General features: G+C 41.6%; 1 protein-coding gene across 2 annotated transcripts; it reads right to left on the bottom strand.

The window, feature by feature from the left end:
- Nucleotides 1-2,345: 2,345 nt before the first annotated feature.
- tgfb1a (transforming growth factor, beta 1a) lies at nucleotides 2,346-14,976 on the bottom strand. Of its 2 annotated transcripts, XM_080460527.1 has the most exons (7): nucleotides 14,442-14,785; nucleotides 12,739-14,374; nucleotides 7,791-8,075; nucleotides 7,465-7,699; nucleotides 5,516-5,666; nucleotides 4,204-4,314; nucleotides 2,346-4,080 (listed from the first exon to the last, which is right to left on the bottom strand). In XM_080460527.1, exons 2-7 carry the CDS (start codon nucleotides 13,067-13,069, stop codon nucleotides 4,033-4,035), a joined length of 1,161 nt encoding a protein of 386 aa, XP_080316653.1. In that variant the 5' UTR covers nucleotides 13,070-14,374; nucleotides 14,442-14,785; the 3' UTR covers nucleotides 2,346-4,032. The 2 variants fall into 2 exon arrangements, with proteins under 2 accessions (XP_080316653.1, XP_080316652.1); XM_080460526.1 differs by having other exon boundaries at nucleotides 12,739-14,976.
- Between the last annotated feature and the right edge of the window lie 5,832 nt (nucleotides 14,977-20,808).

Genomic DNA, 20,808 nt, shown 5'->3' with positions numbered 1-20,808 from the left:
CATAAAAAGCCTGAGGGCTTGAGAGGAAGCAGCTGCGGAGAAATGAACATCAGTTAGAGGAACAAGCCGACTTGAGTTTACCTTCCCTCTGGGGCTGTTCCATTAACATCATGATAGATTTATGAGCAGCTTGACATCCATATCTTTTGTTTGCTCATTACAGGGGATGCACCAAAAAAAGAAGAAGAAAAAAAGAGAAAGAAACCAAGTGCAAGTGTGAAGTCGAACTTTCATGATCCTGTCTCTTCCAGCAGAACTCGTGTTTTTCTTGTTTAGCATTGCTAATAAGCCTGTTTTCTTGGAGGCAAAACATGTTTTAACATCCCTATTACATTCATCCTGTCAAGATATCACAGCACATGTTGTGCTCTTCTACCATCCAGGAACCTGGCAGCAGATCATTCGGGGTCGCTTTGAGAAGAAGGGTTCATTTATATTTGTCATGTTTCTTTACACCTTGTTTATTTGCCTTTGAAGAGGAGACACTCGTGTTTTTTCGCGCACGAGCAAAAAAAAATAAAAAATGAAAAATACAAAATTCCTGCACTTTCCGAGTAACACGATCATCTTTGGAACAAGATAGCACAGATCGCTGTCACCTTGTTAGCAGCTCAGGCATCCCTCAACCAGCACAAGGCTTATGTAAGGCATTGGATGTTGGTGTGCTGGAGCTGGGGCCGTGTGTGTCAGTGGGTTCAGTGTTTTCATGTGTATGTGTACAGTATGTGTGTTTAATTTTCCATGTAGTCACTGCCCTTAAGTCTGGGACTTACCAACGGGTCTGGACCTGCTCTCCCGATTCCCAATTCAGCCTCGCGAGCTGACAGTAATCCCTTGAGTACAGAGGGAGAAGGGGTGGGGCCCGGCAGGGTGGGGGTGGCGGTGGGGAATGGGGTGGGGGGGTTGGGGAGTGAACGAGGTGTGTAGAGATAGTGAAAAATGTTGGAAGCGCATGCAGCCCTTCAGGTGAAGGAAGCGCCAAGAACTGGGCTGAGCGTACCGGGAACTCTGGAGCCGGCTGTGACGCGGATGAAGCCCGGCACAACCCGCTGCTCTTCTTCAGCCAGGCCGCAGTTGTCCAGAGTAAACAGGCACGCAGTGGTCATCCAGAAATAGGCAGTACGCACCTGGCACATGCCACGCTTTCCAATAGTGGATCTCTCTTGCTCTCCTGGCATGGGGCGAGCGTTGCAAAACATTTCTCTTTGAAAAAAAAAATAAAAAAATGCTGAAAGTATATATGAGGCACGGGGAGTGGCACGAATCCCATCACAACAGAATGAGACGAATGGCATCTTGGAGAAAGAAAAAATGTGTAGGAGAGAGGTTTGTTTAAAGTGGAACTTGGGGAGCATTTTTCCATGGCCTGCGGCTACAAAATATGAAATCACATTCCATACACTACATATCTGTATTTTGCGCTCAATCAACTTCAGGAAGGAAATGTTTTTCTTAATTTTTTTTTTCAAGATCTTCAAGCTCACACTGTAAAACTAGATCATGTTCAGTTTGACGCGAAAGTGCACAACCACAGTGGGATTCGCCTGGGGAGGGGATAGTATAGGAGTAAAATACCCCTCCCATAGTGATTATCGCTACTTCACCTGCTGACCTAACAAAACACATCAGATGAATGTCCTGTAAGTTCTGAAAGTAAAGCAGGGCTTCCAGGTCTCACGCATGGAGAGCAAAAGTCACAGCTTTAACGGGAAGATCACATATTTTGGTTGATTTCATTATTAAAGATTTCTAGTGAGAGTCAGGTGGTTAGGTTGTTTAATGAAAGCATGTACGTTTACAGTGTTAAACCTCTATACTGTTCACATGCTCTTTAGTCAGATGAATGTGACTGACTGACTGACTGACTGACTGAGACAATAAGCTGCTCTGCATAATAGTGTACGCATCACATGGGACAGAAAGGCACTTAAATGCTTGTTTATAAACTCAGTTTCAACTGACATATAACTTCTCGTAGCTTCCCATAAAAGTCAGAGTTTTATAAGAATTAAAGTTATGTTCCTAACAAGGATGTTTCACTCATCTATCGCCAACCGTCTGTGAACAAGTCACAGTTAAACTCTAGTCAATTATAATTTTATTTCAAACTGCATGTTTAAAAGCTGAGGACGTGCAACTCGGTAGGTGCGTTTCAGTTTGTGTTCTCAGAGCCTGAGCACACACATGTACGTTCATGCTGACAAGTGCAAAACACACACACACACACGCACACACACACACACACACACACACACACACACACACACACACACACACACACACACACACACACACACACACACACACACACACACACACACACACACTTACACAACACAGCTCGCTGCCAAGTGGAAAAACTAGGTTTTATTTAGCTCGTAACATCTTTCGCTGCAATAATTCAACGCAGATAACTTAACATGTTTATTTCAGTTTTTAAAAAATATTTACAAATTCAAATTTAAAATAGTGTGAATGCGCTATAAAAATAGCAACAAAAACAAACAAACTGAAAAAAGGTTTTTGTTTTTGAATTCCTAGATAGCATACAAACTGATCAGTCCTTGATTTATGAAAAAGATGTGACTAAAAACTCCTGAAATTAAAGGAAATAATTGACCTTGATGGTTAAAAGAAAACTTCCCTCCACAAAAACCAACACCGCAACCTCACCGTCTCAACGCAAACGCCAGGGTTGTAAATCCCCAGAGGGAGAAAAACATGGTGTCATCACTCTTAATGCTCTCAGCTCTGACACATCAGGAAGCTTCGAGGACAGTCTGACACTCAATTATCAGCACAAACACACACAAGAATCACACGGGTTGTAAACCAAACAAAGCAAATACAAGTGATTGGACAGTCCCAGTGAAATTTTGCTGACAAGTCCAGCCTTTCAGTGAGAAGGGAGTTCCCCTGGGTCAGCCTGTGTTTATGGTGTGGCTTTTTAAATAAAAAAACAAAACAAAAAAAAAAAACACCTGTTATCTTCCAGGAAAACCCCGACAGCCACAGCTTCCCACCTGGGATTTAGCACCTTTTTACCGTGACCTCCTTTAGAAGCTGACGTGGCAAAAAGGAAACCTCCCAGTCAATCCTCTGTGAAACCAAAAGTTCTTCCATTGAGGCCATTTTTCGTCCTGGGGGGCCGTTTTCTTTGTCCATGTTGTTTTTGTTTAAGCGTGATGCATCTTAATTAGGTCCATTCATCCATCTTCTAAAGTCCACGTGTCTGTTCGGCTGCTCCCTTTTCACAAGTCGTGACAACTTGTCCTGTGGACTTGGCTAGTTTTTTTTTTTTTTTTTTTTTTTTTTTTTAACTCCGGATAAACTTCTACTTTAGGCAGAATTCACACCGGATTTCCGCACTCAACATCAAAATTTAACCCGAAGCGTCCTATGTAAGGTTGATCCCGGCTGACACTGGACCAGAGGCAGCACAAACACACACCTACACACACACGCGCACACACACACACACACACAGACATGTACACGGAGCGACACTTTTAGAGTCACCAATTAACCAAATCAAACAAGCACGTCTTTGGTCTGTTTGAGGACTAAAACCTACGCACGCACGGGAAGAACATGCAAAATCCGCACAGAAAAAGCCCCAGAATGTGGAATCAAACCGGGGATGATCTCACTGTGGGGTGTGAGGTGCTAACCACTACATCACCGTGCGGCGCCCCAGTCCACCCTACAAATAAATTAAATCAAGACAGTGTCTTTTTTTATTACTACTTAAAAGAGAAGGTATGTACATAAAAGCCTTAATTCCTAGAGAAATTTCTAAAGAGGAAAAAAACGTCCATGGTTTGATGTGTGTCCAACAAGATAATGGCAGCGCTCGCAGGAGAAACCTTGGAGACAACTTCAAATACTTTGTTCTCCTCGTCCACATTATTTTTTTTTCTTTCTTTTCTTCCTTGATTCCAGTCACACACACACTCCTTTGTAGTCTTAAACACAGCTCGTTCAATCCCCACCCCATGTTTGAAACGAGGCATAGTGTGCCGTCTTGTGTCTTTAGCTGCACTTGCAGGACTTCACAATCATGTTGGAGAGCTGCTCCACCTAAGAGCGAGGAAAAAAAAAAGAAAGAAAAAAAAGAAGAAGAAGAAGAAGAGAAAATCACTTTAAATGCAGAGCAAACATTTGCACTTTGGAATTACTGTTGCTGGGTGGCGGTGAGGATACCTTGTGTTGCCTGCCCACGTAGTAGAGGATTGGCAGTGGCTCCATTGCCTGGGGGACGCAGCAGGGGTGTGCAGAGGCTCCCGGGTTGTGATGCTTATACAGAGCCAGAATCTGTAAACAATAACACGAAGGAAATACCAGAAAACAAAGAACTTAGCTCACAATTTCATCACCAACAAAACCAGTGCCAGAGCAACTGTGATGCACCACGAAGGATTTACAAGCGTGCTTTTGTGGAAATTCAGATATTAGAAACAAGCAGGGTTTTTTTTTTTTTTAAACTTAAACACATGTACACTACATTGTGCTCAGTCCAAATATTGTGACAAAGGACAAATATAAACGGTGCTAATATTTCTCAAGATGAGTACTACTATGAGAACTACAGCAGATACTTTTAAAGGTTATATAACGGTCTGGGGGCAAATTTCCGGTTAATCCATTAATTATTTGGTTTAATCTATCACAATATGGTGGACCGAGGTTTCATGGTATGGTGAGAATAGCCTTGGTTTTCAAATCAGGGCTTTGGGCCTTGCCTTGTGAAGATTGCATGTTTTTCCTCTACACATGGGAGATTTCTCCAGGTACTCCAGTTTCAGTCCAAAATCAAACATTACAAGTTACTTGGTGACTCTAAATAGCCTGTACGTCTTAATGTGAGTGTGATTATTGGCTCCAGCGCCCTAAATTCAATGGAAAAGTAGACTAGTTATTGTATTTTCTTTATTGTTTTAACCAACTATTAGAAGTAGATTATCAGAATATGTGTGTTTTGGACCAATGCATTTACTATTAGCATATTGGGTTCTGAATATTCATAAATCCGGTACAAATGTTGACGTTTCCGGGGGTGGGGGGGGTTTGTTCAATTTTGTCGCCGATGAAAACACTTTGAGATTTCACGGCTGCCCCCTCTTTTTCTTATTAGCTTTACAAAACAGCAGCTGCAATGCTTTAACAGCCTTGAATAAACATGGCTTTATATGCTTTTTTCATTGGGTCATAAACCACTTTCTTAATAAAAAAAATAACTAACCTCCAGATTTCAGAGCATCTTCCTCCCACCAACTGATTTAACTTTAGCTGAACAGTGTTGTAGCAATACTAAGAGAATTCAATAAAGTGCACATTAGGTTTAATTAATAGTGACTTTCCTGAGCAACAAGTTGCTTTTTTGAGCTTTTAACTGAGCCAAAACTCCCAGATACAGTGAAAACCGATTTATTATCATTTAATGTCTAGTTGAAAATAGATCTACCTGATTTACTGATGGTGCGAAAAAAATGCTTTTGTGTTTGGGCCAAAGTACCTGAGAATATTTGTTTTCGGCGTTTCCGATGTAGGTGCAGGACCCCATGCAGTAGTCGGCATGGTAACCTGTTGGCTTGTGTATCCACTTCCAGCCCAGATCCTTCCTAAAGTCGATGTACAGGCTCCTCACGCAGCAGGTCTCTGTTTGGCTACGCAGGAGAAAACAAGGAAAAACAGTTACATGTGTTTGATGTGCACAGACTTTTAAGGCATCACTGGTGTGTTGGGTCCACTTTTGACAATCAAACAAATTTAAAGCTATCTCAAAGTTTCATCTCATGGATCCAATGATCTACTGAGACGATGGTGAGGCCATGTGGTTTCTGTGACTGCTCCAATTTGCACCGGTGAGTGTCTTACAAAGCATTATGATAAAAAAAGTGTTTGTGCCTTTTTACCATAATAAAAGGTACGTTTCAGGTACGTTGACAGAAACCCAAAATATGGTGAAAAATATAATATTTTACATTACATATTTTATTACATTTACATTACTATATTTCTATCAAATATTTGATACACTGAAAAGTGCGAAGAAAACGGACTAGAATCAAAAATAAAGCGCTTTACAGTATTGTACTTAAAAAAATAACTGAATATCGTTTTCCAAAAACACAACATAAAAATCTTTACAGCACAGCACTGTACAAACATGACAGTGTCAAGAATACCATGTTATACAGAAGAGGAAAATTACTAGTGTCGTAATGTTTTATATTATTTTCAAAATAATGTTTATATTAAAATATACCATAGTTGAAAATACAACAGGGCCGAAATACTATGCTTCGATAGTGTGGGACTGAAAAACACCATGGCACACAGTGTGGTAATGTAAATAAATTACAGGATAAAGTCAATAATTACCATACTTCCATACTTGACAGTATAGGTGTTGGGTGAAAAAGAAAAAGTCAAACACAACTTCACACACAGTCATGTCATAAAATAACATAGTAGTGTTTATTGTGTGACACTGTCAATTTCTGAACGAGGTACTGTATAGTACCTTCAAAAGTCACGCTTGTCACACTATTGTTTTTTAGCAATATCCCATCAGCTTTGACTGGCCAATTATTTATAAAAAGTTTTTTGAGATTTTTGCAGAACCAGTTTGCCAAATCTTTATCCAAAGTCAAATCACACTATTCCCGTATTTCATGCACATTTTGATGTGCTCTTTTGTGTACCTGCTCACTTTCTCAACAACGTCCCATCCACTTTGACTGGCAAATTCCTCACAGTTTTTTTGTGGAAACGTTTTGCCGAGTCGTGAACAAAAGCATTCCCAAATTTTCAACACGTTGTGATATGTTTTTTTCGACTGGAAAAATCGGCCTGGCAGAAGAATACCATGACACACAATTTAGTTATATCGAAAAGAAAATATTCCAAAAATACTATGTTTTACAGGATAGTACTGTGTAATATACCAGAGGTTCTTGTGTCGTACTATCAGAGATAATATGACACAGTCCACATTACCATGGTTTCATAATATGATTCTGTCAAATTTACCACTGCATAATAGCTTCAAAAAAACCAAAGCACTTTAGACACTACTTTGTTTTACAGTGTCGTACATTCAGAAATCACACAGTAATCTAAAATATACTACTTTGCACTGTGTGGTACTTTATAAAAAAAAAGCATTGGCACAACAAAAAAATACAATTGAGAGGTACTGTCAAATATACCACAATACAGTACAGAGTTTCAAGAATAAACTTCTCAATTACACTATGAGGTACCATGGTATTATTATGGTGGCCTATGGTATGTGTACAATAGTTTTGGAGTTTTAAGGTCGTAAAATGCGATCTAACTGCTTTTAATCTATTTAAATGACTACAGGTGTGTGAGGTAGATAAACCGTAGCTTTAGAGCTTTAAATATGTTGATACAGTGGAGTAGAGCAGAATAAGGGGTTTGTGCAGATCTGCTTACGCTGTACAGGTGTCCCGGGCATCAGTGGAGCGTTTCCTGCGTGAGCTGAGGTGGCTGCTGGTGTTCTTGGGGATGGACATGGTCAGGATGTAGGGCGGCTGCTGTGTCATCTGCTGTAAAATCCTGGTGTCTCCACGGGTGCTCTCGGTCCCGGAGATGGAGAAACTGAAGCTGCTGTCTATGCTTGTCTGGGTGCAGTCGCAAAACAACCTCAGCTGGAAGCTCTGCTCGTCATCTGTGGAGGCAAAATGTAGATAAACTGTTGCTTATTTCACATGTCAACTTTGACACCGTCTGTTAATCACGTGAGATTAGATTTATCTCACCGTTTTTTTCGAGCCATAACCGTACGGGTTTGGCCACATCAAAGCTCAGCCATTTGTCCTTGTAATTGTTGGACAGGAAGCGGGACTCGTGGTACTTTGCTGTGGTTCCCTGCAGATAGTACAGCTCCACTCGCTGTTCCCCAACGATGGCGGGCTGCTTGATGAGCATCCGCAACTCTGCGCTTGTCAGCAGACGGGAGTCGCCCACGCTGCTCCGGATCTCAGCCATGTTGAAGAACATGGAGATGATTTTGGAGTTCTTGGTAGACTCAGTGTCATTTTGCTCTGTGGGATTCAAACAGTGAAAAATTACTTCTTTGGAGATTTCTAACAAAGTATTTTTACTCCCTTACTGCACTTAAGTGCATGTTTCCGCTACCTTTATGGCAATTATTAACTTTTTTCTTTTTTTTTCATGGGATTCAAAGTAGTTTATATTACTGGTTTTATTTATTTGGGGTCAAAAAGTAATTTAGTTTCTGACTCTCTGTGTGTTTGATCTCACAACCTCAAATAAAAGCTCAAGAATCCTTCAAATGGCCTTTTGTATTCATAGCTAAAGTTACATGACAGAACTTGCACTTCTGTATTTTACCTTTACGCGAGTAAATAAGTTGAATCAGTCCCACATTACTGTAAAATAACTATAATTTCCTTTACAGTGGTTTTCTAAATTATGCCAGTGTTTGCCATCCATTTTGTACAAGAATATTTTTACAGAAGCACATAGCAAGGTGTCCGTCTATATACACTGCCATCGAAAGTGTCACAAGTTTGTGTCACTGAGGCTTCTATGTCATATTTTTGTGTGTGTATGTGTATATAGAATTTTTTTTAATTTTTTTTACCGTGTCTGAATTCATCTTCCTTTTCAAACCAAATCAGAGAGGAGACCATTAAGTGTTTTCTTCTATTTAATTCAGAAAGGGAAAACATATACGTGAGCACATATAACTGTACATCAGTTTGTGGTGGAAAGTGTGTGGAAACTAATGCTGCACAGTCTAGTAAAATTGTTGAATAAATAACAATCTAGGTCAGTATTAGCAAAATAAAATAAAAAACAACGACATACTATTGACGTGCAATAAAATTGGAAATAAAAACATTTGAAAGAGTAAAATTAAAAAAGGAATAAAAATTATTTTTAAAAAAAAGAGTAAAAAAAAAAAAATGAAGATGCTGTTCTGCTGCTCCTTCAGCTAACAACAAATGACTGAAATATCTCTTGGCTCAAACATTGCCACGCTGTTTTATGGGTATTACAATATGGCAATGGGACAACTGGGCACAGTTGGAAGACTAGTAAATGGTTTTGTGGTTCCGAGAATCGGGATTTCAAACTTTCCTTTTCAGCTGTGAACTTTTCCTTTCCAGCATTATTTGCATGGCTGAAAATCAGTCAGAGGCGAATTTGCAAGCTGAGCAAACTGAGAATCTTTTAATTATGTTTATGCAAATCAAATATAAGAAAATTACACTTTTAGGTGCATTGAAGTTTACATTTTTTTAATAGGAGTTGAGCAATGTTTTAACAAACCCACATGCATTGTAAAATATTTATAATTTTTTTCCTCATAATAAGAGATCTTAACACTGAAATTTGACCTCTCTCCGAAGCATCATTCACACGTTAATGAAACTACAATTCTCAACTCACAGCGTTGCTCAATAATCATCACCGGAGCCAAACACTCATCTCTTCCAGCTGCTGTAAAATTGACCAACAGTGACTATTTTGTTCTCTCACAGGGTCGTTGCCCATATTTGCAACTTTAATTCTCTGAGTATGCCCATAGCACACTCCCCCTACAGAGTGTGATACAAAACAGATCCGGGCTACTGAAAGCACTAAGGCCATAAATCTACCCCTGTTACATCACAAAAGATTCAGATGGACGTGAACTTGGATAGATGAGCAGAGGAAGGTTGACGATTGGGAGAAAAATACTCTACAGAAAGAGAGTAAGACCTGGGAGATGTAATGAGGGTAAATGCAAAGAAAAGAGTGATGAATGCACTCATGTGAGAGTAAGTCACATTTATGGAGGAGTGGACGAGAATGACCGGGGGTGTGGAGCAACTGCAGATATGTATCAATGGAGCTGTGGCGCAAGGCCCAAAACCTTTACTCTGCCTCCGCCTGCCAAAACCAGGGTTCTCTGCTCGCAAGTACGGGAATTGCTCTTTTGACAGGAATTACAACCCAGCCCTGCATACTTGTGCTGCAGGCTCGGTCCAGGCTGTACCAGGATACTGCACGTCAAGGCTGCCTATGTATCATTTAGCAGGATCACCATCTGGGTCGTCCCTGAAGTAGAGTTTCAGCCCTTGTAGTGAAGCCAAAGTGAAACTGAAAAAGAGCTGATGTAGAGTGTAACGGGAAATGAGATGACATTTTATGGTCCCACCCAGAGTGGAGTCAAACGCTTAGTTATAAGTGGATGAGGGGAAACACAAAGCGACCCGGCAGCGTCGTCGTCCATAAAGAGCAGCGAGCTGGCGATGGCCGACCAAGTGGCAGCACGCTCGGAAAGTTATTATCCTCTCCAGCTAGTTTGAGATAAACGTGTTAAGGGTTAGAGAGGTGTTTACGAAACAGGAAATTAAGTCACTTCCCTTAAGAAGCATATTGGCTCCAGTACTATAATTACAGTGGAGCTTCATCCTCACTTCTACTTTCTAATTAACAGAGTTTGCATTGTCTCTGAAAGCCCTTCGCTGATCGAAATTCACTCCAAGGGAACAAAGTGTTAAATTTTCAGCTCCATGCTCAGCGGGGATAATGTCTCAATCCTGCAGATAGGGGTAAAGATGGTACTCTTGCCTGAGCTCTAACATGGGTGTGGGGGGGGATTTGTGTGTTGAATCAGGGCCTATCCACAGGTAAGCCGGGGACAGCTGTTGTGACAGGTAGAGAGACAGCTCTGTAATTACCAGTGGGAGGAACCAGATTCCAGCAAAGGGCTAAATATCTGCCTCCTCCATACAGGGGGCTCCACCCTCCCTCGGCCCACTCATCGATGTCTTCTTTCCCTTTCTCAATCTCCTTCACCCATGTGAACGAACCCTATTTGCTACACCTCTGTGGTAATTATCCTACACCCCTTTAAATTTCACTCCCAAAGACTTCAAAGCGGCAGTTTTCCCAAAAGGGATCCACCACAAATGAGCTAAATTACATTTGAACATGTGGACTGGGAGAGGTGCGTTTGTGTGTGTGGGCTGCGAGGGAGGGATGTGGCTGCGTACTGGCTGAAGTAATTTAGAGTAATGCACCACTCAATTATCACAATGGAGACTAAAACTATTAAGTGCTTTGCACACAACTATGTGTCCCCGGAGGCTGTGTTCATTATGTGTTATCAGGAAACTGTGAGTCTTCAAAATGGGAAGGAAAGAGAGAAAAGAAATGACGAATACAATTGGAGACAGACAGTCAGAAGCTGGTGTTTGTGTGCGTTCTTCCTTTAATTATTAATTGCAAAACATCTTTTGGTAGGCCTAAACATGTACTCTTTGCGGTCTTCTTTTGCAGCCTGGTGCAGCTCTCTGGCTTTTTAAGGAGCCATATTAGGGCTGAGACAGTGGCCGGGTGTTCTGTGGCATTCCAGAAGGGTAGGAAACACATGCTCCCCATGGGCACCGCTTCAACCGGACCTGAGTCACTCAAGATCTCAGTGGCCATCGGCCTGCCTTCCTTCCTGCCAAGCTACCCTGTCACAAACACGCTGCGAACACACTGATAAATAAGCTCAGGAAGCCCGAACAGTGAGAGCAAAGGAACGATGGACAGTAAAAAAAAGATATAGATTGAGAGGAGTCATGCCCAACAAGATATAGTAATGAAACGGTCGGGGGGGGGGGGGGGGGGGGGGGGGGGATATGATGGAGAACAAGTGGAAGGATAAGCAAAGGAGAAACCACTGCTCATGTTACTGGAAAACCCCAACCCCCAGGGGACAAAACAAGAGAAAAAAAATGAGAATGAAAGAGAGAACGAGACAGGGCAAGGGTTAAAGAGTGCATTTCATGTCTCCCCTCTTCTCATTTTCTGTTTTCCTTCTTTTTCTTTGGTTCTCATCTAGGCAGAACAAAATCACGTCCTTCATTTTGAAAGCTGCTTTGTTTTTTCTTTGGTCTACACACTCCTGAGCCTGGTCCATCCACACAAGTCTTTCTTTTGAAGTGGTGGATAAAAGGGGGATAGTGTGGATGCCTGCCTGATAGGGTGAGAAGTATAGACATGTAGAGAACAATGGAGCATAGAAACAAAACCCCACCAAACAAACATGTTCATCATAATAGTTTGGTAGTTATTGCGAAGTTACAGCCAAAAAACTGTTTGGCTGAGCAAACAGCACATGCGTCCTCGCCAAACAAACAGTGTTAGTAAAGCAGTAAAAAGAAGAAGAAAAAAAAATGCTTCGGAAATCACGAAGGCAACGCGTACATCAGACCAGATGCAGCACATAGTCCTGCTAAGTCGTTTCGCCTGTGATCTCTGAACCCCTGAAGATGCCTGAAGATGTTGGGCGGTGATCACACGGGGTACATGTGTTGAGGGAATTTATGGAGGTGATTAGAACTGACACCAGCCGTCAGGCATGTACCGACCAACTGGGGCCACAGTCAATTCCTGGACCGCTATAACATGGAAGCATAGGCTTTGAACATCAGAAAGTACCACATTTAGATGAACTCATCTTTGTACCGGGGTAGGGCGGTACGAACAGGTTCTTGCCTATCTCCAAGTGGAAACTATTGGTGCAGATAACTGCGTCCATGTTTTGTGAAAAATGTGCCTCAGGTGTCTGTAAATGTCGGAGCATCAATCACCTCCATATTATTGCTTGACATCCTTATTGCCACAGTTAAACAAATGCCCTTAATTTTGACAATGACTTAGCGTCTCACAAGGATTCATGACATGATTTCGGGTACTCACTGGTCATGTTGAATTTGTGTAGCACCTTGGCGAAGTACTCCTCCTCCTCCTGCTCGACGAGGATGTCCGTCTGGACCTTGATCTGCTGCTCCTTCAGCAGCTCCTTGGTGCTGTTGTAGACCGACAGCAGGTTGGACGGTATCTCCTCCTCATCTCCAGTCTGATCCGGCTCAGGCGCTTTTGGCAATCGCAGTTTGCTGAGGATCTGGCTCCTGATGGCCTCGATGCGCTTCTTCTTCACCATCTCCAGGTCCACAGTCTTACACGTAGACATGCTGCTCACGTTGCCCACCGTGTACACGACCATGAGCGTCAAGAAAGCTAGTCTCATGGTGACAACTTGACAGAACAACCACAGATGCGCTTTGGATCTCAGAAAACTCTCCCTCACCTTTACTGTGCCTGCCTGCCTCCAGCCAGAGATGCTTGGGGAACAGTGAATCACCTGGTGGAGGGGTGTGACTGACGCAAGGTGTTTACACACGACAAAACAATTACAGCAGTGTGGAGAGCCCTCAAAATTCCCGGCTACTGGAGCCTCTGCTGTTGCTTCTGCTGTGAAAAACCTCTGAGGACTCGTGTCGTCTTTGCATTGAAAGCAGGTGGAGTGAATCTCACCGGGCAGACAGACGTGGAGTGATGAGCCAGCCTCTGACTCAGCCACGCAGGTAACACAATGACGTCCCAGACTCTGAAGGGAGTCCAGAGCGGAGCTGTCAAATACTGAGAGAGCCCATCCAAACAGCAACACAGTCAGTAATAGACAGGAAGCTTAAACAGCACTTTCTTTTTAGAGCAAAACAACCCTCGAGGTCTGAAGCATTAAGCAGAGCTGCTTTTATACTCACAGGCGCATGTGTTACGGATGTCTTTCAAGCCTCAACTGAATCCTGTTTTGCTCAGAGTATATACCCCTCCACGTGTCAGCTCCGAGCTGTATTGCTCACCAGGCAGTTTCTCATTACATGTCCCCTGAGGCTGGCGGGGCAAATGTGAATGAAGCAGGAGAAGACGCCGCAAAATGAAATCTTGACTCTTGCCACTGCTTCCTGTTCTGATTGATTTACAGAGTCTCCCCATACACCATCTAAAATAATTTTGTTCTTATCCCGATGTTCCTTCTTTACATACTCTAGAAAGGAACAATAGTCATGTAATGCTTTTTGGAGGAAATCGGTCTTCCTATTTATGTGAAGTTTGGTCAGATGACTTCAGGCTTCCTTTGCAGCCCAGATAAAACTCCTCGGGGACTTTCTGTCAGGCTCACAGCTAATCAAATATCCACAATGAGGGGAAAGCCTGGCATGATCACTTTAAACTCCTATGTTTGTCAGACTCATTTGACAGCGATCAAAGGTTTATACGTTTCCCCCCGCAGTAAAGCACTTGACAAACATGTAATGCTCCCTGTTCTGATCTGACTACCTCTTTTTACCAGCAACAACATGTGATCTCCGTACGGCTGCAACACACCAGAGACTGTTTTCAGTGCCTGCGACTCATGACTGCCTCACAGGCAGAGCAGCTGTCTCTCGATCCGTCTCCTCATTCTCAAGCGTGACAACATGGTAGTGCGTCCTCCCTGCGTACGGATGACCGAGTCTAAGACAGCTTCAGCAGGTCTGCTAGCAGAAGACTGAAAAATGCCCAACGTCAATGACACACCGTCCTCTTGTTTACAGAGATGAAAGTTTTTGACACACCTTCTGTTTTAAATGAAAGTATCATCCGGCAGGAGAAACAGTCCCTCTTAGGTCGCGAGATCTTTTTTGGTTCTGGTCTCTGTCCTCGCCTCCTTCTATCCATCCATCGAGATCACCTCGTTCCTTCCCTCCACAACTCCTTCACACCTTTCTTCCTTCGAGTCTCCACTGCCTCCCGGCTCACACCTCTATTTAACTCTGCCTATCTGCCTGTGAGCTCCCTCCTCTGCCGGCTTGTCAGAGCTTGCTGGTGACAAAGTGATTTGTGGGAGCTCAGATAACTTTTTCTCCTGCACACCCTCACTCGGCCTCTCTCTCTCTCTCTCCCTCTCTCTCTTTCTCTCTCTCTCTGTCTCACTCTTGGTTTTTTCTTTGGCTGGTTCCTGTTACCCGTCTAATAGAGCAAGGAGCTCTCCGCCCAGGAAATGAGGGTAACGGCCGCAGTGTAAAACATCTGCTGTTTAACAGCGCTCTGCTGCATGACTTCTGTCCACATCAGGAAGCCAGGAGTTGAACAGGCTGCATGTGTGACTGCAGGCACCAGATCTCTCGAGCTGCCATTCAGTCAATGATGACTGACATGCGAGGGTGGAACTAACCAATCACAAACACTCACGTCACTGTAATTAAATTATATTTTCAGGGGTGTTAACTCATATACTGTAGGATAGTTTCCACCATGATAACACACTAATAACAAAACTATACTCACATACTTTTTTTCAGTTATATATTTTACTCATACTTTATTACACTTAATAATAATATAATAGGAGGTGAGTTGTTTTTAAACTGCTTCTTTAGCCATACACTGTTAAACAGAACTGCTTCAACAGTACAAATAACAAAGGTGGAAGTAACACATTTCAAATACCCGTATTACTGTAATCATGTGGTATTTTGTGGTACTTTCATGAATATTTTTTTCAAATGTGTTATATAACTCACGTTATGACACCATATAATCTGCTTTGCTTCTTTTAAAATCATAACATTTTACTTTTTAGTGCAATCATAGTTCAAATGAATATTGAAGTCCTTTATTAAAAATTAGAAAATGCCTGTTTTCTACCTACAATTGTTTACAAATACATTTCTATAGTGTAGTTTTCACACCTTTCTATTATTCTTGGCAGTTAGATTTGGTTTTAGTTTTCTACATTTTATCACGAGACAAATTTTGTAATTTCTAGGCTACTTCTAAGATTGTAGGACCAGGGTTCCCCAGTTATGGGCCTTGAGGGCCGGTGTCCTGCATGTTTTAGGTTTCTCCCAGTTGCAACACTCCTGAATGAAATAAGAGCCTCGCTACTTGGCTTATTTACAAGCTTGACAATGACATCATCATCAGATGGAGGTGTGTTGAAGCTGGGAGAGAGCTGAAACGTGAAGGAACGAAGACCCTTGGGGAACCCTGCTTTAGGATATTCTGAGAATTCCGATTAAATGTAGGTGTTTTATAAAGGGAAGAGGATTGAATGCTACAAACAGTTGCCAATAATTTGAGATTATGAAAGAGGGTTTTTACTTTAATATTTTCGCAACATCTCTGCTGACATGTCAACAAACGTTTGACCTCATGATTTTGAGCCCTATGGATCATCACAACTGACAGTTTACTTACATTGCTGTATTAAAATTCAGTTTTTAAACTTCTTAATTGCTTTTTCTTTTCACATCATTTCATAGTTGTACAATTTGTTGAGGCTTCTGGGAGGGTGAGGAAAATGAAAATTGGATAACACACAATATTCTTAATTTTTAGTACATTATATGGACTGTTCAATAAAACTGTTACGCTATTGTGAAAAGAAAGGAAAAGAAAAGCTTTGCATGGTACAAGTGTCTCACCAACAGGCTGCCGAATGTACCTGGTGGCTGTGAAGGTGTAACGCCTGCCAGGCCGAAGATGTGAGCCACTTGGGACGAGCAGGTCTAAAAGTAGAACGGTGAACTTCATCACATGGAGAGCCAACAGGGCAGGGCTGTGTGGCACACTGTCTTCTGTCTGGGTGCCTTTTAGAGGTCACTTTGTGTATTTTCTAAAGGAAGGCGAGACTAAAACAAAACAGTGACGGTTTCAATCATTTTGTCTCTGTCTACGTGGATGATTCAACGGGGAAGTAAAGATAGCAAACTGTCTTTGTGCTATGTTTGGAGTTGGAATTTTTCCTGGCCTTTTTCATCTGTTGTCTATTGTTGGTTTCGAAGAATAAGCTATTCATTAAACATTAAGAGCACCTAATGGTGGCATTAACGTCTGGAAACTCCCCTGAATTTCCTGTTGTAATAATAACAAGAGCAGGCACCCGCAGCCATTCAAACAAAGCAAGTATCTATGTGACAAGCTCTCCACATCTATATCTGATCACAAACTCATGATAAGATGCTTAAAATAAACAATAGATGACTATCAAAATGTCAGAAAATAAAACTTGTGTTGTTAGCTTTGATGTGGAGGCACTGCCCCCTGGTGGTAGCACTGTAAAAGGGGGATTTCGAGGCATCCATAGATTCATTACATTCATCTTCTGTGCTGCTCTACCTGGATTGAAGGGGCTGGAACCTGAACCTATAGCTGACGATGGGTGAATGCAGGGTGACTCTGGACAGGTCACCAGTCAATCATAGGACAAAACACACAGAAAAACAAGGAACCACAGACACATTAAACCTATGGACAGGTTTACAACCGTTAAACTCAGACAAATGTTTTTGACTCTCTGAGGATACCGGAGAAAACCTGTGCAGACACACCACACAGAAAGGCTCTCACTACACTACCTGCAGGCCAATAAATCATTTTCCAACTCAAAATGAAGCATATTTACCTCGAACCTCAGGTTTATGACACATAATATTTCTGAAAAAGGCCTAAATATACATTACTGTATTTATCCACTTGAATGAGATAGAGAACGGTGACATATTTTAAGAAATGCACACATCTTTTTCATGTATTATACTTTGAGTTGTATTTGACAACACAGTTCTTGGTTCTCATACAGTCCAAAGACTTGCTTGTGACTATAAATCGGCATTAGGCTTGTATGATTGTGAATTCTTTTTGTCGTTCCAATACTTTTTGGTCTGTATTTGTCCCATTCTTTACATATCTGGTGATGTAAATCACCTTGGATTGCCTTTTCATACACCCCGCTTTTATCTTTAAGTTAGATCAGAAAACCTACAGACACCACAAACTCACCAATATGTACCTACATCATTCTAGCTGGAATCTACTCGAGCCCAGGTTGAGCCTAACATGGTCAACGAAGGAACAGAAGATGGATAGATGATATTAACTGAGAGATACCATAATGGCATCCACAATAGAATGAGAAAATTTGAGGGTCATCATCTTCCTCTGTTGGAGGACGCCACAGCAGATCATCTTATTCCAACACCCTCTGTCGAAGTTCAACCAAATTTTGCTTCCCTCAATGGATATACAAACACTCCAACCTCCATGTCTTTCTGGTTCTCTACAACCAACGTGTCTGACCAGCATGCCATGGGGCATTTCATACCCTTCACCACAAGGCGTGGATGCCAGCGCCTCAAGGTGTCTGCATGTCTGCAAACACAAGAGTGCAACATATTCTGCTTTCCCATCATTCAACGCGAAGTCCTCAACGGTTCAATGTGTGATGCCTGCCGAAGATCCCATGTAGCTGTTACAAATGTCGGCGTCTCTGAAGAACCATGCTGAGAGGGGGAAAAAAAACTTGCAGTCAACAGAGAGAACAGAGATAGTCTATAAACCGCATCACAGTTCATCCGGCATACATTTGATATCTGTGGCCAGGAGGCAAGACACGACAGCTTCTTTAAACAGAGTTTACAGCTGAGCATTGCGTCAAGACTTTCTTCTAACCTTTCCTCACTCATTTGCCCTACAAGGAAAATTATGAGGAACATACACAGCTGACTCACTCACAGCTCATGAAGTACCTTTCTGACATTGTTTTCACAATACAGTGTGCAATGAGAGACACTTGCCTTTCCACTGACATCGTGCACCAATTTATCTGTTTACTATTGTAAACACTCTATATATTGTTTTAATTGGGACTATTTTGTATTACTTCAAATTTTATCTTTATTTGATTATGTTTTGGTGTTGACTGAGCCAATTATGTGTCATGTAACATGTATTACTATGACAATAAAGAATCCTTGAATCCTTGAACACCACCCCTGTTTGTCAAACATCCAAGACACATGCTCAATAGGGCATCAGCCCCAGTTTATTCCTTTTTTTTATCAAAACCAGATGTTTCACTGCTCACTGCTGTTTGTTGTTTTTACCCATAACCAATGCTGTATTTACATGTTACACTTATACATAAATATATATAACTACACACTCTTTATGTTGCTGTACAGTGCTGTAAAAGGCTGTTTGTTCGTATAAATGACGGTGCAACACTAACACTGTATATACTGTAGCTGTATAGCATAATCACAAACATGCTTATTAAGTAATCCTGACAATAAAGATTCTTTAAAATAGTTTTTTATATGTATTCCTTGACCTATGAGTTGCTGCATTTGAACTTCCTTGGTCTAGGATGAATACACTGCCATCTTCTTTCTGTTGTCTTAAAATGATAAAGGTATATATATTTTTAAATGTTGTTATCCATCTTTCCTTCTTCAATGCCGCCAGTTTAGCATCTCAGTGGCTGGAGCCAATCACAGCTGAGGTGAAGACAGTGTCCATCCAGGACACGTCACCAGTCCATCACAGGTAAAACACAAAGAAACAGCCACATACAGTCGAAGTCCCAACCTCGCGCATATGTTTTTGGATAGTGAGTGAAAACCCACTTACTTGAACCCACAATGTTCCTGATTTGAGGACCGGGTGTTAACCACAGCACACAACAAAATATTGGCCATACAGCATTTAGAGGCTTTAAGTAGTACAAGACAACTTTGATCGTTGTTGAGGGCCACAGAAATTAATCAGACGGCCAAACTATCTATATTTTCGGGATTTCTGACATTTCTGGCAGCTAATTCAATTTTTTTTTAAAAAGGTTCAATTGTATGTCTTTAATTGTCATTGATATGCATGCATTTGCTATTTTTATCACCTTGAAATAGATTCAGTCTCGAAGTGATTTAAAGGAATTTCACTTTACACCTGATTCAAATGTGGTAAAAATGATCATCATCCAACAAATGAACCCAATAATTTTGGGGGTTTTTGGCCCATGAGCCACAAATTATGGGCACACGAGCCACATGTGGCCAGTTGTTATGGGTTTGTATAACAGCTGTAATAGAGCCTGAGTTCGCTTTTTATGATGTTGGGTAAATCAAGAATGATTATACTGTATAACTGGTGTGTTTGGGATGTAACATCTTCATTTTCACACCCAGTCATTATGGTTGTAAAAGAAATACAGTCACAGACCATGTCTGCCTAAGTGCCATGCCAGAAGTGAAGCGGGCAACTCATTTTCAACCACTGATTACAGATCAGCTGCACTGTGGTGCGGTCAGTATAGTGAAGGTGCCTCATAGTAAAGGTACTCCTGGTTCAAGTGCAGTTTTTCAGCCTTTCTGTGTGGAGTTTGAATCTTTTCCATGTGGGTGAATGAGGCTTCTGTGCTTCTCCAGTTTCTTCCATCAGTCCAAAAGCACAATTAGTGAGTTGCCGGTAGCCGTGAACATGTGAGACTGTCTATATCTCTGGTTTTGTACAACCTGGAATCATGCACCTTAACTGAATCCGTAGTCTGCTCTGCTCCAGCACGTTCAAGTTCCCATTGATCAGTTCAAATGGCAAAAGATGATGGATGAAAGTTATTGATGACAACAATATATTATTATTATTATTATTCATAATTCATTATTATTTTTTAGGAATAATAAGAATAAGAATAATAAACAAAAATACTTTTCAAATTGAAATACATCTATAAAAATGTTTTTTCTTAATGTTTCCAGTTTACATGGTTACAACGTATGTGTACTCTCCTGCGCGTTCCAACTGTCGTATCCACCGTTGAGAATCGGTCTCCTGTATTTGTGCCGTTTCTCTGTTGGATGTTAGTTCCTGCGCATTTTGTAAAAGGTAAGTTAAACACCTTGTTATTTCTTTATCGATAAATGTCAGAGGCGTCGTTTAAAAGTATAAAACCATATCAATAACGCCTTAGAACGAGTTTGTGGCGTGTATTGAGAGGAAAATATCGCCCGAGGGGTTGCCAAGGTAGTGACGGCGCATGGGTGTTATGTGGAGTTTCGGGTGGCGACAAATAGATTCCCTACCCACTGCGGAAGTGCGTGCAGTAGAAAGCGCAAGACCGTGTGCGTGCGCGCCTGTATTAGCTGTATTTGACTTGAAGTGTCT

The sequence above is a fragment of the Lipophrys pholis genome (genome assembly GCF_963383615.2).
Source record: "Lipophrys pholis genome assembly, chromosome: 3".
In the NCBI taxonomy this organism is placed as follows: Eukaryota; Metazoa; Chordata; class Actinopteri; order Blenniiformes; family Blenniidae; genus Lipophrys; species Lipophrys pholis.
This window is presented reverse-complemented; position numbering and strand designations above follow the sequence as displayed.

Coding starts and splice junctions, on each gene's coding strand:
- tgfb1a (XM_080460526.1), bottom strand. CDS start 13,069: ATGAGACTAGCTTTCTTGACGCTCATGGTCGTGTACACGGTGGGCAAC. Junction 7,700..7,790: donor GTTATGGCTCGAAAAAAACG/GTGAGATAAATC, acceptor TTGCCTCCACAG/ATGACGAGCAGAGCTTCCAG. Junction 4,081..4,203: donor ACGTGGGCAGGCAACACAAG/GTATCCTCACCG, acceptor CCTCGCTCTTAG/GTGGAGCAGCTCTCCAACAT.